Source organism: Aquila chrysaetos, chromosome 2 (genome assembly GCF_900496995.4).
Source record: "Aquila chrysaetos chrysaetos chromosome 2, bAquChr1.4, whole genome shotgun sequence".
In the NCBI taxonomy this organism is placed as follows: Eukaryota; Metazoa; Chordata; class Aves; order Accipitriformes; family Accipitridae; genus Aquila; species Aquila chrysaetos.
The window spans coordinates 33,923,882-33,942,453 of record NC_044005.1 but is presented as its reverse complement, the minus strand read 5'-3'; the positions used below and the strand labels follow the sequence as shown (position 1 = coordinate 33,942,453).

General features: G+C 37.9%; 1 protein-coding gene across 6 annotated transcripts in view; it reads right to left on the bottom strand.

The window, feature by feature from the left end:
• STXBP6 (syntaxin binding protein 6) overlaps positions 1-18,572 on the bottom strand; it is a 117,260-nt gene that overhangs the window by 68,115 nt on the left and 30,573 nt on the right. For all 6 annotated transcript variants that reach the window (XM_041120710.1, XM_041120707.1, XM_030003046.1 and 3 more), the window contains one exon: positions 12,752-12,937. In XM_041120710.1, the coding sequence (XP_040976644.1) occupies positions 12,752-12,905 (154 nt within the window). In that variant the 5' untranslated portion in view covers positions 12,906-12,937. The remainder of the gene's footprint in view (positions 1-12,751; positions 12,938-18,572) is intronic.

The following is an 18,572-nucleotide window of genomic DNA, read 5'->3' as shown; positions in this document are numbered from 1 at the left end:
ACAGAACACAATTATTCCAGAACTTTAAAAAAAAATTCTCAACCTGGCTCTTGTCGTTTTCTTTTTAAATAAATTTAACAAATTTCAGCTGCCAAAAATCTTATCAGACAGTATTTTGGACAACTTCAGACATTCCCAGACACTTGAACAGTCAAGATTTTAGGAATCTGTCATTAATGCAGGTGAACAATGACTGGAGGTTGAAAGCTTTTGTTTATTTAAGCTTTCAATTTTCACCTCACTCAGAAAAAGCATGCTTTGTGTAAATGCTTTAAATGCTTTGTGTAAATGCTTTCTTTGCTAGAAGTAAAAGAATATTCTTTTAACTAACTGTTCTGTTCTCTTCCACATCATTGATCCAGTCACAGAAAACTGCTCTTGCCATTACTACTGTGTTCCACAAAGAGGGACAAGAGGCAGAGATTTAAGAAAACTAACACAGCAGGGGCTGATATCATATTATTCATGAAAAGCATTTACTAGTTATTTCATCCAGCAAGAAGTTTATGTTGCAGCTTCCCTTCCAGCTGAGCCCGTCCAGTGAAGACAAGTCTGAGGAGACAATACGGAAGGACAATTAGGTGCTTAAAGCAATGTTCCAACAGCCATCTAGATTTAGGGGATAAAATTGCCTAAGAAACTTCACTGCCTGATGCATATGTTCCACAATATTATAAAGCTATCTCAGACCCACCCACTAAAGATTCCACCTAAATGAAGTTTTCTTCAAAATACTAATGTTAGAGAATTTGAGCTGCAGTATGGTTTTAGGTCCATCACTCCCTGAGGCTACCGAAAGTTACTGTGTGCTGCTGAGCTCTAATGAACACAGCAAAAGAGCAGCTGGCAGGGTGTGCCAGACTTTCTCTATGAACTTGTTCCAGACAAGTTACTAGAGATTGTTTTAACTTGGACAAATGGGTAGGCTCCTCCCTGATACAAGGCCAACAAAACTTTGCATAGTTTATATTCTCTCAGCCTCCCCACCCTTCATATGTTGTTTTTTCCTTCTTGTTAGGATATGCATAATCAGACTATAAAAACTAAGTTACGTAAAAATCTCAATGTAAGTAGGCTGGAGGAAAAACACTGCCCGCTGTAAATACAGAACGACTGTTTGCGGTAACATATATACATGCATACACGAAACCATGAGCTTGTTTTTATTGCTACAGTCTGAAATGTTCAGATATTACACCAGTGAGGGAGAATTGGACAGGATTAGTTCAAAATTCCCTCCCTACTGTATTTTATAGGTGGCACGCTACTTGACTGGTATCTGAGCTCCTGTGGCAGCAGTTTGGATAAGCTGGGAGACACAGGCAAATCATAGCAGAAGATCAGGCATCAGTTCTGATCTGTTCTTTTTCTATTTAACTTGCTTTAAAAAGATTATTTGTAGATTAAAGTCACAAACAGAAAATATTTAGAGATCAGGACTGCATTATTCATCTTTCTCTTTGTCAAGGCAACAATAAAACCTACCTAATGATATAGAAGCTTGATGTAATATTCTAATCTCCTTAGCAATTCCTTTGTTAAGTACTTCTTACGTGCTGCTCTGCACTGAAAATTATTTGATAGTACAGTCTTTAAAGGTCAGAAGTATGATGAAAACTTTCAGGATTTGACTCCTACAGCTTGGAGTACTATAAAAGGCTAAGAATTTAATCTGATGTTTATCTACTAAAAGAGCCTGTAATACACCAACCACTAGTCAGGCAGAAATAGAACTTCTGGTTTTCTTCACAAGCTGATACAACTACTAAGAGCAGAGTTACACAGCAATTGACAGAAATGCTTTCTGAAGTGCAACAGCAAGGGAACAATCCAGATGTTTTCTGCCCAGTATGATTCAAGTTCAACAATCCATAACGCAGTGAGTCAGGGTATTGTAAATATCACTCTCCAGCACAATGAAAACTATGAAAACTGTTCAAAATGAATCCTACCTCAAAGCAAAACACACCAGGTTTAACTGTTATGGTATAACGAGAATGGTTTCTACCAAAGCTAGCAATTAGGGGATACTCATGCAGGTCTTGTGTGCATGGTTGCTGTACTTCAACTTGAAAACATAGTTACCATGCAATATTGTTTAGCATATCCTTACTTCTAAGTTCTGCATTTTTATCACATATGAGATAGCACCAAGCCCTGCCAAAAGCCTCACTTGGACAAAGAACGAACAAAATGCTTCCAAAGACAGGACGACATTCAAACATTTTAACCTGGCATTAAACTTGATGCAAGCATCTGCCACGTTCTGGGCAAATCACTGCAGTGAAATATGCTATACTCACTGAAGGAAGCTACTGCCAGCTCTTGAGGAATACAAACCTACCCAGCACAAGTAATTCCAACGAATGGATAAAGCACTGCAGAGCCACCATCCTCTTCTGAACATGGAGGCCGGAAAGGGAGTCTGCAACCTAACCACTTGGTGTAAGCCTTCACAGTAATTTTTGGATGCCTCCATGGAAAAGGCTACAAATTCCAACTAAGTACAACCTCATCAAGTTTAATTTATGATGAATGGGGCAACATACAGCTTCCTGTGTACAGCTTCCAACGTAAAGCTTTGCAACCAACTTATTTTATGCATAAAAACTTATTGCATCAATACAGGTTTGTATTTATGAATATTAAACCTATCCCTTTTAATTACTGCAAAATTACATCTGACTAAATAAACAGATCTGATACTTCACTTTCCCCATCAAGTTTTCTGTGGTTTTGTTTTGCTCATGTTTTTCCCTTTCTAATTTTTCCAAGATAATCTCATTTGGGATTTTGGCAATCTCTCCAAGGAGTCCATGTGTGCTTCAGGTGGAGCGAAAACCAATTCCAAAAGCTCAACTCTGAATAAAATTGAAGGCAACATCAGTAACACAAGTTCCCTGGATTGACACATCATTTTATAAAACTGAAAGTGATGCACAATAGTAAACTGTTAAGCTTTATCAATCTGCTACAATCCCATTCTGAAAAAAAAAAAAAAAGAAAAGAAAAAAAGAAAAAGAGCTTAACAGCAGACATATAGCTACACCCTTTCAGCTTGCAATTTAGAAAATATTTCCTGCATGCAAATTAGATCAAGTAGTGTGTTGGGAGGATGCACGGGCACACACATACCTTCTTTCCCCACTTCAAGAAAAGAAAAAAAAAACCCCAACCCCCCCCACTAATCTTAGTCTAGATGCTTTCAAATATGCAATTCTGTAGCTTTGCTATAGCAAGATTCCCTCCTACACAAAATTCTGGTGAAAAGGGACTGGTTACATTGAATTGAACAACTCAACAGTCAGGAGGGATCAGAGCATCAACATATATTAAAGGTATCATTCTGAATACGATCAATAATTGTAGCCTACCCATCAAAGTAGTTCATCATTTCCTCTCTTCTATTTCAATAAATACAAAAAGATCCATAATGAAGAACAGACGATTAAACTCTCTCCCACCCAAAAGCCACCAGTTTTTCACTTCTGTGATTTGATCACTGCTAAAGTTTTTCAGAGACCCTTAACATGACTTCAAATTTTTAAATTCATTTTATGAAATGGAATTTGGCATTTATTATCACTAAGAACAAGTGATATTTGGACTTCTAAAACTCCTTTTGGGAACCATAGAATTAAAATATCAGAAATACCTAACAAAGACAAAAACATTCTGATCAAGAAGGGAAAAGAGGCTTTGTTAAGAACTGTATTCAGTATCACAATCACTTATTATAAGTAGATGAAGGCAATTATATTTTGACAGTTTAATATGAGCACTTCACCCAAAACATCAACACCATGACAAATTCACTGAGCTGTGATGCAACAGGGAAGCTGGTTTTGAGACAAGCATTACCCTTGTCTGTGTTGCCAGTCTCCCAAGCCACAACACGAGCTAAGTCTGAGCACAGCCAGTTAAAATCAACCAGCATTACTGGAGACAACTGCTTCCATAGTTTCTACAAGCCCTGAGGCTAGCAGCTAAGAGTAGATGGAAACTTCATCCATATGTACACATTTAATATATGTTTATTTAGACACACACAGTACACTACGTGAATGTAACCATGTTAAGCAACAATTCAAAAAGTATCAGTGCCTTCCTTTACCCAGCTTAATGATCATTTCAGAGCAGTGAATATAGGTCGTAGAGCACACAGCAAGAGGAGCTAGGCATTCATTTGCCCTACAGGTACCTGAATAATTAAACCTTCACCTTAAAGAAGCCATTACCAGGATGTGACAGTAATGGTTACAAACTTTACCCTTGGAAGAAGTGGAAGGAAGAGAAGCTTGTTTGTTTTTTTTCCTGTTCGGGCTTATGAAAAAAAGGATTTGCATTTTCACCATGAATCACAGTACAAAAGTTATGTTGTTTTTGTTGTTAAAAACAAAACACAAAAAACCCAGCTAACACCTGGACCCAGAGCAATACACATGTATGGTTAGAGGCTCACGGTAGGGAAGACGAGGTCTGAAACACCTCTTGGACTTTGTTTATTTTTTATTTATCTTAGAATAGAAAACATCAAGGTTGTAATAAGCCTTAGTTCACTCCACAGAAAGGCTAATGATAACATTATGCCTCTACATACATAAACTTCTATTTCCTTATTTTTAAAATAATTTAATAAAATTTAAATAACTTTAAAAGTTTTAACCAAAAGCTTTTGATGATTTTTTAGGTACCTATTTCAAAAGGAGAAGTAAAGGCAGAGTAAATGTCAGAGAATTCCTCCAAACTCTTTTTAACTTGATGGTTAATCAAGGTTAAAAGAAACCCTAGTAAAGACAAGGTAAGGGTGCTGAAGAGACCTACTGGCTTCAAACCTATTGCTTTTAGAAAGGATTTCAACTCCACTAAGACTGACTTCTGAAGCAATGTTAATAAGGGGAAAAACGTATCCATCCACAAAAGGCCATAATCATTCTTCTGTATTTGATGATGTAAACATGTTTTCCAGTTGAGAATTTACATTATGCAGAAACTGCCTTTACAGTAATCCTTACAGTCAGTAAGCATGGAGGGTTTGTTGCATAGCATTTAATGAAATTTTTGAATTTGATATCATAACTGGAAATAACTTTGCTAAGCAACAAATATAAGCACCAGCCTATAACACACTCAGCGGTAAAGGAAATAGAATGATCTGCCATGTACACAATCCCAAGAAGGCATTATCTCATTAAGAAGTAGAACAGATAAGCATTGGAATGATCAAATAATTTTTTTCTAAATTAATGGAGCAAAGCAAAGAAGAAAGTGGAATGAGCCTATTCCACCCTCCAAACATCAAAAGTTTCAAGGTAAAAACATAGGTATTGAAAAGGACACAGTTCTTGACCCTTTTTAATGTTTGCCACAGCCTCCTGACTCACTTTAAGGAATCCTCACACACACCCTTAAACTCCACTGAAGAGCTTATGTGTTTCAGCAGGTTTCCTGGAAAGCTTCTTCAGGGAATGAAGTATTTCCCTAGATGAGGAAAGCTGATTTTTCAAGACTGAACCATGGCTAGAAGGACTAAAACTGAGTATTCAAATGTCTTCTACAAGCTCCAATTATCAACTAAGTATTATACAGATGGTGCGCTGCACACACCCAGAAAATTGTTTCCCAGATTTTCTAACCTGAAAACACAAACAAAAAAATGGAAATGCAGAAACAAGATATGGCATATTTGAAATAACATATAAAGGCTGACAACGTTTGTGTATTTACTTACTTTCTGGTGGTAAAACAACTACTGTATAAAGACTGAATAAAAGGATTTAGCATGATTATATTTTACACAGGTATATGCCAACACACTTACATCTAAGCACATCAAAAGGTAACCAGCAGTAGAACGGGGCAGGGAGGGGCAGGGGGGTAGGGCTGGAAATCAGTAGCTTATTCATTCAGAAAATAGCAATATCACTGATTTTTTTTTTCCTCTGTGCTGAAGTTACTCTGAAAAAATTAATCTATGTAATAATGTATTAAAAAAAAAAAAAATCTATCTAGAAGTAAACCCAAGTGATCTCTCAAAGCATCTTCTTATCCTAAAGGCAAAACCAGTCACCTTTAATGTCATTCCTGACACACTTCCACAGCTTCTTCCCAAAGGTCTCCAATGACATATTTTGTAACTTTTCATAGCTAGCTATACCAATGACTTGCTATTCTTACTGTTAAAAAAAAAAAAAGGTCAACTTCAGTTGTTCATGTTTCTTATGGCCAGAGATTCTTGCTCACACATTTGCACCAGCTCAGCTGCATAAGCAATGGTAAAAAGCTTCAGTGAGCTGCTATGGTCAGCTCACTATATAGAGACATGAACTTCAGTGTAGGCACTAGGAAGGCAGAGGCATCAGTCCATGGAAGTCCAGGAATAAACATGAAGAAGTTGCCATTAAACTGGAAACTAACTACATGTGTGTGGAAACTACAGAATGTTACATCAATTTAACTCCACCCACACTAGCAAACTGTATGACTTTGCCTTAGTCAACATGAATGCAAAATTTGCACAAAATCTGTGTAGGTTAGATCTCTGAGTAACTGAAGCAAAAGCAGCCACTGACTCTGCACATTGAGAAGGTTTTAGAGGAATCAGTAGCCAAAGAAAGCCTCCAATGTGTCTGTACTTTGACATTAAAAAGGCCAATAAAGAAGACATAGTATATTCATTTTCTACATTTTCTGCATTGCAGAGCCCTGTCCATTGAATCTGGAATAGTTTCTCCATTGGCCATCAGAAAGTTACCAGGTATTTTCAGATAAAATCCAAAAGTGTTAGGCAGCCAACTGGTGACAGCAGCCACACTCTTTATACTGATGGTTAGTATTCAAGGAACTCATCTGAGACATAGGAATACTTAACATCTGTCTTCTCTGAGGGACAGAATATGAGTCTTCACGTTAAAGCCACCATCTGCAACAGGCAGTCCTTGCATTAAGTACAGGTTCCAGAAATGTTTCCCCTGATCCCTGACTGAACATACCAATCTACGCCCAGATGTTCAGCCTGCTGTGCCAATCTAGGTCCATGGGGCTAGGGAAAGCACCACAACTGTCTTCAAACAGCTGTCCAGGTCGGAGCTGGCAGAAAACTGGACCACCATTTGGTATGCATGTTCTTCTGGGCTGACTGAATCTCTCATGTAAATCATATTCTATTTTGCATAAATAATTAAACATTCAATGGAGAGTGTGACATCTAAGTGGGTCAAGCTCTAAGTGAATGCCCTGTGTCTGACCATGAACACTGAAGTATCATTCTCACTCCTTAATACCACATTTAAACAGAGGGGAAATCCACCCCTGCCACCCCCTTCCCCACCACATACGCAGTAATACCTCAGTAATACCTATAGGGGAGGCGATTACAGCATTCTCCTGGAACATCAGTGAGAAAATGAAGTTTACTTTGGTTTCTCATGTCCTGAGAAGGAACCATGAGAATCCTCTGCACTATAAGCTCCTGAAAATGGGATGTTTTCTTCAACAAGAAAATATAGAAAATAAATTGGGAGATTGTCACTTCAGTACAGTAGCAAAACTCAAACGGAAAATGAGAACACATTAGGAGAAAACTGAATTCTCTTGATATGAAGTTCCTTCTCACTACTTTCCAATTTTCAGTTCAGCTACCATGCTGAAAACTCAATTGTACTTAACCTGCCCTTGAACTCCCATGAAACTATGGCCAATTTCTGGCAGCCATGTGAAGTAACCTGCAAAGGAGCAAGAGATATAGGTCATTCCTGAGTAATATTCTATTCCATGAGCAGCCAGTATGGGAGGAACAACAAATTCATATTTTGAAAAACAACTTTACGGCACCATTGGCTCTACAGGCAAAAAAGAGAATACAAAAGCTTATGTTGGAAGTGTAACCGAGTGGTGTGGCTAGGTATCTGCTGAAGTAAGTGTGCTGTAAGAGCATAGACGAGGATATTCACAGGATTATTTAAGCTAGTAAGTGGAGCCTCTGCCTCTCTGTACACTTAGAAACAGAAGTAAAACAACCTCCAAAAACCTACTGTGGTAACTGCAAATAGCTTTCGAAGCTATTTACTGCCTGTCTTTTGAAAAAGTCCGCAGCATGGTCAATAAGGTTAAATTTTAAAGAAGGAAGAAAAACCCAGCGCACTCTCCCCCTGCATGTACATCTTATTTTTGTATATTATTTCTTATGATTTCTTTGCATTTCCTTTTGGCTCTTCTAGCACCATTCTTGATAGATTGTACTTTTGCATAAAAGCCATCCAAAAAAACCTCTGAACTGGCAATATGTTAGTTTAATTTGGAGATGGCAAAGAAAGAACACTATTAAAGTCATAACCACAGTGGGAAAAAGTTCCACTCCAAGTTTAAGTAACTTCAGCTTTACAGTCAAATCCCAAGCTTTTCAGCAGAAGGACTAGAAAGAGTGGTGCAGCTAAGCTGAGAGTGTTATGACACACAGGAATTCAGGTTCAAAAGGAACCATCTGGTTCATTCAGTTCACTGCAACTGCGATAGATTTTTAGCCCTGAAAGGTCAACACCACATCCATATGTACAAACTGGAACACTTCCAATGCACTATATTAAAAACCTTTTTAAATATTAGAAGTTACTTAAAAAACGTAATGATAGGGTGTCAAAGGAAATAACACACACAGAACTGTATACAAGCAAGTAGGAGAGACTGCCAATGTCCTGTATTTCTGAAGTGACCTTTTAAATATTTTATACTTAATTCAGAATTCTAAATAAGGCTAAGAACTATTTTAAACAATCATGTTTCAATTATATAAGACAATGGTGACAAAATTAAAACTTAGATCTCATCCAATAACTGTCACTAGGTCTGCTAGTGTGGAGGAGGTGACAAATATCCACTTTCAGCTCAATTTCTTGTCTTTTCTCTGTGTTAAATCCTCTTCTACATTTAAAAAAAAAAAAAAAAAAAACCAACCAGTTTTCATCTTCTCTGTTCTGCCTACAGCCACCCCACCTCTGGGTTTCCCATCTGTCTACTCCCTTCTTGATGTTCTTCAGCTAAATAACTCTCAGAAGATCTCTCTTGGCTCTGCTTGCCAGTCTAACTTGGCCAGCCCCACCACTAGCACGGGCTAGAAGGTTGCAGGTAACCCAGCTGCTTGGTTTCCAGCAGTCTGCGAAGCAGTCTTGCTTCAGATTTCTTACCTTAACCTGTCTCCAGTTTCAGATGACAGACTTTAGGTACACCCTTTTGGAGCATTAATGAGTATTACCTTCTAACCAATTCAGTATTTAGTATTGTCAGATAAAAAAAATCCAGTACATACTTCAAATACAAATTTTAAGGAAGAATCTCTCTTACTCTCCCATCTTGCTCTCTTCAATGTTTGACTCTTTTAATGCTTCACTATCCCATCACTTTGAGGCCTGAGGGCATTGCATTCTCCCTGCTTAGCATCTCTATTCATGCTTACAAAAATGCAGATAGAAAACAATTATGATATAATGTATTTTCAATTCAACACAGAAAGGAAAACACTTAACTCTGATTATAACAATTCATACAATTTGTCAGTTACAAACTGAGCAGTAAACAAAAGCAGCTATCACAATGGCTAATGTTTCATTTTCTGTACCATATCTTGAATGAAACTACAACTAAGCAGGATATTTTATATTCCCAAATATTTATAAGTCCCTTAGCAAGTCAGTTTCTATGTGTCTTTTTTCAACTGACAGTTGAAATTCAGTTCTAAACAGTAAATGATCAAATTCTTTTAGTAAAGGCCAAACTGAGTTAGTCCAAGGAAACTAAGAACACATATTCCAGTCACTACATTTACCTAATACATCGCAAACCTGGGAAAAATGGGATAAGAGTCAAAGGCTGATAAAGGTGTTTCCGAGATAAATGTTGCACATTCAGCATTAAAGCATGGGTCACTTGAAATGGAAACTAAAATCCAGAGCTAGCCACCTTTGTGCCTCATTCATTGCATCACAGAAAAATGGAATGTCACTTTGTATATTCTGTTATCCCAAGATATAGTTCATCTTGGACCATTTGGGGACAAAGCTAAACTGCCATCCCCACATTAACTTACCCTTACTAAAGGAAAACTTTTTCTTAATTTGTAACACAACTTGTTGGCTGCAGGTAAAACCATTATTGCTTCACAGCCATCAGGATTAGCAAAAAACATAGTTTATCATTGTCACATTTCCTTTAACCACAGTGGTAGAAACAGTTGTTCCCTACCCCTTAGTTTTCTGCCATTGATTATTCCTGACTAAGTAACTAATTGCACTTGACCCTATTGAATTGCATCATCTTTCTGATCAGACTGTTTGGAACTCTAATATTGCCCTCAAACACAAACACAGCCAGGCAGTCCTCTCCCTAGTCGCTTCATTGTCTACTGAAATTACCAATCATACTGTACATTCCATAATATAAACTATAAATGTATATAAAACAACTGGTCTCAGATCCCTGCAAAACTCCATTAATAGTGAGCCACCCATGAGGGCTCTCCCGATGCAATTATGCAGCTTGTCGGTGCCCACCATACAATAATTTTATTTGGATCCTGAATGCTTCTCCTTGTCACTGAGAAACTCTGCTGAAGTCAGGACATCTGCTCTTTATTCCTTACTCATGGTATGTTATCCTGTTGCAGAAAGACATTAGATGCATCCAAGGTCATTCAATCTCTTAAAATCCGTGTTAGCTGCTACACATCAACAAGGGGGTGGGGGAGCTGGAAGAGGGCTAGGTTCCCCAGAAGAGCAATTAAAAAAAAAAAAAAAAAACCCACCTCACCTGCTGAATAGACTTAGCCTACAGAAAATTGTAAGCACAGATCACACCTCTAACCTTTCCTCATGAACATGGGTATCAAACACCCGGGTATTCCAAAACGGACTGCACGGCCCTAGAACAGGATTGTTCTTTAAAGTAAGAGAGTTAGAAAAAAATTGGACTAACACTTGAAAAATTTGACTGCCAAAGGAAGAAGAGTTGACCTTTACTTCAAAAAGTTAGTGATTTGAACATTTCTTTAAGAGATGGGAGACCTAGATTCAGTTTCCTCTGCAACCTGAGAGGACTGAAACCTGCAATCCTTACATCCAAAAAGAGTATCCCAACCACAAGTCTAGGGAAAAGCGTAGGTAAATCAATTTTTAAACCCTTCCTTGAAGCTTTGTATATGGGGAGAATGACAAGCAGAACACTGCTAGAAATGAGAAGTCTTCTGTTTTGTCTTGCTGTCCTCAGTACGTATATGCATATACTCTGCACCTTCTGTTTTAACATAAGCATTTGTACATATGCATATATATAAGACTTCATCCAATAGCATTCAATAAATGTATATTTTGTGTGCAGGTGTGTGATGTCTTATACCAGTAGTAGAGTCACTGGGGTTTACTTCCTATATTTTGAAAGTTTTAACATAGTTTTCGGGGGGGGGGGGGGGGGGGGGGGGTGGAATCAGAGTCCATGAAACACTATCTTCCATTCAGTCCAAATATAATTGCAGTCTTCTGAGATTCACAGACCACTTCTTCCTCTGACCACTAGTTGTACTTCCAGTAAGATGCATATGCTCAAAGGGAGCAACTGCTATGCCTAAAAACCTAAGTGACCAAATTACCCTAGGACACCAAAGATATTCACACACACTCAGTTGGCAGGCATAGAAACAGCAAAGGATTTCTGCCTTTCTAGAGAGCTACCTGAAGGATGGGCTGCAAACCTAAAACTGCACTGAATGCCTACCTCCAGGCAACTGAATTCCACTCTAAGTCTGAAAACAGGTATAAACCACAGGCAAATCAAGATCACAAACTGCTTTCCAACTGCCTTGAGACGTAATCTTAAATTAAGGTAAATTTCACTACAATAACAGAAAGTATTCAAAGCATAAAAAAGAAGCCAGCCAAACAACCTACGATACCATAGTTAACCACAAGTACCCAATCAATGGGTTTCATTTATATACTTAAAAATGTTAATTGGACTTTTACTTTTATTAGAAAGGGTAAAAAAAATAAAGCCAACTATCGTATACCTAGTACCTACTCTGTTCCTGAAATCTAGACTCTCAAGAGTGTTGGTTTAACCTTGGAGAAACTCAAATTAATTTCATCTGAACACATTAGCAACACATAGATAATTTCTCCCTGTTCCCCATGACCTCTCACAAAATGTGTCTTTATACATCCTTTTCTCCTTCAATCCAAGTATTTCCATCTTCATCCTTTTTAAAAGTCAGGTGATTGACACATAGCACCACTGTTCCATTCAATGAACTGAAAATATTCTGGCTGAAAGTTGCCTAAGTTCCCAACGAGCTGGTAACATACACAGGCAAATATGAAAAGAAGAGGCAAACATATTTGCTTCAAACAAAAAATTTCAGGGCATTAAAATGAAATACAATGTTAAGTTCATCCCTCCAAGAAAGATCTTAACCTCAATAAGCAAAGACTGTTATCAAATATTCTATTTGTTCATACTCTGCAGCTATACTGTGAGCGAACACATAATTTTTTTTTAAACAATGAAACCACCTGTTCCATTTATTATATGGTATAAATATTAATAGCCTTGAGCATGTGGTTTCTTAGATTAAAGATACAAGCGCCATAGTTCTCTGGTTACATTATTAACATTCGACTCACCCAGCTCCTTATGCGTATGGATAACATCTAATCAGTTAATCAAAGATAAAACTAAACAGGTAACTGGATGTCAAAATCAATCTTACCTGACAGGCAGATGTATGTTAAATATTCACCCTGACCCCCAGTAGCTAGGAAAGGAATCTTTTTTTTTGTTCTTCTTTTCACTTGGACAGCTCCCAGCATCCTTTCATCATGTGGGGCAAAAATTTCTTTGCTGATTGCAGATTTTGCATTCATTGTAGATCACAGATATAGCAGACTGCTGCTCTCTAAAAAATAAAATCATAAATGAAAACAAAAATTAGAAACCCCCAAGTTATGTGAAAGTCCAGTTAACTTACATGGGCATTACCAGCTCTGACCTTCAAATAAAGGTTTTAGTGATATAAAGAATTTAGAAGATAATTTCATGCACTTAGAGGCAGAATTTTCGAAGTCTCTAAGAGTCTTCACAGAAGTTGTTCTCCACACTTCTTCAATTCTCTTAAACTAGCTCAACTTATTTTGGGCAGAAGCTGTCCACACTAGCACTTCAGGATGATGCAAAATCTTCTCAGAGAGACACCTCGTAACTTCATGCTGCATAAAAACTTCATTAATTCCCTCTCTGGTAACTGGAGGGAAACTCATCTGTCCCACTGTCGTGGTTTAACCCCAGCCAGCAACTAAGCACCACGCAGCCGCTCACTCATTTCCCCCCCACCCAGTGGGATGGGGGAGAAAATCAGGGAAAAAAAGTAAAACTCGTGGGTTGAGATAAGAACAGTTTAACAGAACAGAAAGGAAGAAACTAATAATGATAATAACAACAATAATAAAATGACAATAATAATAATAATAAAAGAATTGGAATATACAAAACAAGTGACACACAATGCAATTGGCCACCGCCAACTGATGCCCAGTTAGTTCCCGAGCAGCCATCCCCCCAGGCCAACTCTCCCCAGTTTATATACTGGGCATGATGTCACATGGCACGGAATACCCCGTTGGCCAGTTTGGGTCAGCTGCCCTGGCTGTGTCCCCTCCCAACTTCTTGTGCCCCTCCAGCCTGCTTGCTGGCTGGGCATGAGAAGCTGAAAAGTCCTTGACTTTTAGTCTAAACACTACTTAGCAACAGCTGAAAATATCAGTGTGTTATCAACATTCTTCTCACACTGAACCCAAAACATAGCACTATACCAGCTACTAGAAAGAAAATTAACTCTATCCCAGCTGAAACCAGGACATCCACATAGAGAGGGAAAGCATTGCAAGGGCACAGGCAAGGAACACTGTGGTTGTGCTGGCAGACAACAAGTCGTGTTCACAGAAAATACAGAAAGCTTCAGACTTGGTAAGACTGCTCCTTCAGGAGCACTGCTCTTGGTGACAGTACTTGATTAAGCAGGTCCTGCACCTTTTGCAGCTTTAGCACCTCATCCCCTCAGTTCCTCTGTAATTACCAACTGGGCAACTGCACAGGAAACAGTGTCAGAGAAACCATTGGGGTTAACACAGACAAAGCCACACCTCCTCTTTTCTGCTAAATAATTTTGACCCGGGTCAGTTCCTCAATGCATGTCATAAGAAAACAGCACAGTCAACTTTAGGAGAGACATTTGGAGAGGGAAAAAAAAAATTGTAGAGAACAGGGAGGGAGATGCAGGGAAGGTGCTTATTCAGGCATGTCCTGCAAAAGAAAGGTCCGTCTGGCCACAGCTTATAGAGGAACCTAACTGAAGGAGGAACAACTCAGTTACAGAGGGGACATTAACAAGCTCTTTATGTAGACACCACCACAATTATAACTCCAATTAGTTCTGCACTGAAATCTGTACATAGGTCCCACTGATAGAGACTGCTGAATGACCCTTTTCATTGTTCAAATACAATGATGCTCCAATAGACACAGATTAAATTCCACATCTCTGTATTAAGACTTTCAAGCCCACAGATCTTTTTTGAACTCCTAGCTTTCTTAGTATAAGATCATCTTCAGGTCTCAGCTACTGAAGCCAGAAATTCTGTCTGTGGGATCACTTGATATCTGCCACAATTTAACTATTAGAAAACATAGATAAATTCCAGTCAAACTGGATTATGAAGCCAAAAGGGTCATGGATCCATTATTTAGTGTGCATACTATCAGCAAAGGAATTGTCTTAACACTTGCAGTTTCAACATTTTGTTGGCACTTATTTATGATATTTCCTTATCTTGGAGAGAGACACAGAGAGAGGAGAGGGAAAAGGGCAGGAAAACAGCAAAAAATAAAGAGCTACATACGTGGAGGCATGAGCAAGCACAACTTAGGCCAAATCAAATTCACCACCTACCTATTTTGAAATAAAAATAGAATCCTCTGCCAAAATAATCGGTAACAGTATACTTCAGTTAACCAATAAAGAGGTATGCAAGAGTTTTAGAATTAAGACATTTTACATGCACCTTTCAAAAAATCAATTGCATTTAAAAAAAAGGGCCCCATCAAAAGAAAAATCCAGTACAATTTCAAAGGAAGAAAGAACGCATAGCTCCTGAAAAGATATGATTACATAACTCCTACCATGTAAGTTACCTATCCTTTAACAACAAATATATCAACACAAAAACAGAATCAAAAGAATAAATTTACCTGCTAGTTACTTAGAAAAGGTTGTTTTCACATTCATTATACCACAATTTTCTCCTCTTCTATGTTATGAAAATATTTGCAGCATATCTTATACGAGCATGTAAGTTGTTGGCACATTATAACTAGTTTTTGGTTTGGTTTTTTTGGTTTGTTGTTTTTGTTTTTTTTTTTTTTTCCTTTTTCTCTTTTTTTTTTTTTAATTCAAGGCCATCGTCAATGACTATGGGTTTAATCACACAGATCTCCTCCTAACTGAGATAGAGACTGATAATCTTTGCAAAAACAACTTCAGTCTCAGACCTTTGCATGCTTAAAGAATTTCAATGAATAGCTTATTGGGAAAACACACACAAATGCTGTCATGTAAAAATATACTCAAGTTACATCCAACTGAAAAAGTGTTCTCCATCTGATGCTGTTAATTCTGCAACTGAGTTGTTGAATAGATGTTCTCAGATGTTTTCTCGAGGTTCACACATGGCAAAATAAAGTGTGATTTCTAAGACATACTCAGTGATGTAAAAGCTTCCTGGATTAAGAGAGGATGTAAGTTTTCCTTACCTACAGTTGATTGTAGCAGAAAATGTTACTGGTTTATAGCTTCAAAACTTTCATATAGTACTTCAAGATTTACTTTAAGGATATTACAAGCAATAGGTCTCACTGTATATAGCTGCATTTGATAAGACTGCTGAACAAGAGGGCAAGCCAAACAAACAAGAGATGCTATCCAAATCTTGTTTCGTAGATTTCCCAAATCTTTTTGCTTCATATGTGCACTGTAACTTACGGCATGAAACTAGAATGACTGCCACATACACAATAACCCAAAATAAATGCAAAACCTAGGAGATGTGATTAACATACCTCTCGATGTATACACACATCTCTATCTCTTAATGCAAGTGCTTTTATGCGCAATCAACATACAAATCCAACTTTATTTAAAGTCCAGCTCAAAACAGTATCCCAAGACGTATTAAATCTCCCGTTTCAGTAGAGACACAGAAGACGTGACACAGAACAATCAAATACTGCAGTTTATTGCTGCATGCTGTTACTTGCTTTATGATTAAGCTGGTTTTATATTCATCCACCAGAAGCTGTAGACAGACAGATGCAGTAGATACCAAATGTTGTAACTGGAACCTCCAACTAAAGCATGTTCTCACTGCCTAGGAAGCTGTGATCCTTCTATTCCCAATACTTGGGTTTACAACAGCCTCAGATGCCAGAATTAAGCAATTAATCTAATGCAGTATACTTGACATGCCTGCTGAATCTAATGTGGAAACTGACACTAGCACAAACCACAAAAGCCTACTTATTTAAAAAAGAAAAAAACTAACTATGCCTGTGTGCAAACAGGCTTTTGAGATTGAGCTGTCAGTATAGTTTGGATGAAGTTTTTTTTCATAGGTCAAAAAAATCACCAGCTGGATTTAAATAAGCAACCTTCTCCATATTTACTGGTGGATCTATGCAAAAGACCTGTGCTCAAGTAAAACATTCCAGTGTTGTTCTTTTTCAAAAGCAGACATAATGTAATCTTTTTGTTAGTTTTACTAAAAAAAAAATTTAAAATGGAAGACTTGCTCAAGGAACATGAATAAGTCCATTTTCCCATTCTCCAACAAAAACACCTCATAAAAAAAAAACCACCAAAAAAAAGATGCTGGCTGTACATGCACAACTTCATGTAGTACATGCAGATTTCTTCACACAGTAATGTTTGTTCTTGGCACACGTTCCCAGATGAATTCAAACCATCAGCAGTTTCCATTCATGGCCCATGTGGACTCACACACTGGAATGCAAACAGTTTCCCCCATGCTCAAATACAAAATGCCTTAAAGAAGAAACTTGTATTGGAGGAACTCTGAGGACTCTGGGACAGTGCATTACTGTTCACAACATTTACTCCTCTGAGGCAAGGGGGATTAAAACGTCTCAGTAAACCTAAGAGTCATTAAAGACAGCTTGCATTTCCTGCCTCACACACTTTCTTTGTTCCACATATTTAATTCTGCTCAAATTATTATAATGATGCTTTTGGCTGAACGAAGAAAACTCCATTTTCCTCCCGTGGTTTTTCACTCCAGTCATTACAGCATTATGGAAGAGGATGTCAGCATTTACACTGTGCCCCCAGCGCTCAACAGAAATGCCTGAGAGGGAAGATCCCCATGTGGATTTGATTTAGTGGCTGCAATACACTTCCCCATTTGCATCTCCTCAAATCTTTCTCTACTGCAATTCTTCTCCATGATATTTCCATCACTAAAAACTCCTCCTAGGGAACTGCTGACCATTCCTCTATAAGTGTGTGAGGTGACAGCAATTAAAGGTAATTTCTAAAAAAAATATTAAATAAAACCAAGATACTTAAGCCAATACCTTCACAGATCCCACACGTTCAGTAACAAAAAAATTTGGACCGTTTTCTGGTCAGCCAGAATCTCAGGCTGTTTTCAGGCAGACAGACAGCAAGCAAGCAGCTAACTTATTTTTACATCCAGATGTTTTATAGGACTATGCAAGTTAAGTGGGAAAAAGGAGATTTACAGTATCTTTGTTGAGGTATTGTTATACAGAAGGAACTGGAGAAACTAATCCTCAGCATGCAGAATTTAAATAGTAGTAAATTAGCCAGGAGAAATGAACTAAGATGCAAGAGAAGGAAGAGCAAGTGATGCTTCCCAAAAAAAGAAAAAATGTTCAGTATGTTAAGTCTTGCAGTTTTCAAGGATCTTTAGTTTAATCACAAACAGGGATGGGCTCACAGGACAGGCTAACCACTGAAATGCTGCCTGCAGCATGAAATCATCTGAGCAACCAACTATTGTTGAGCTGCACTGGTAGCTCTAGCAAGCACTCAAATCTGCTTTTAATAAAGCCACCATCCTGACAAAGGACATCTACTTTAGGAAATCATTGCAAGATACCATTATTAAAAGCCCAGCTTCTGCTATTGTGATAATTGTCTGGTATTTACTTGCTGGAAGCGTTAAGACTACATATTTGATCGTTACCGTTCATCAAAATTGTGTTGTCATCTCAAATAGCTAGCACGACTTTGGAGAAGCACAAAATCATTGCTAAACCAAGGCAAATATTTGTTTGGCTACAAGGATTTCATAGTGTTCACAATTGCTTACTGACCCCTTAAAGCAGTCTGGTTTGAATGATCTATGAATCTCAAAAACTCCTAGAATAAGCAAAAGGAATGGCAAAGAATATACTGGGTACCATACTTTGTGGCCTGAGAACATGTGATGTTTTTATTC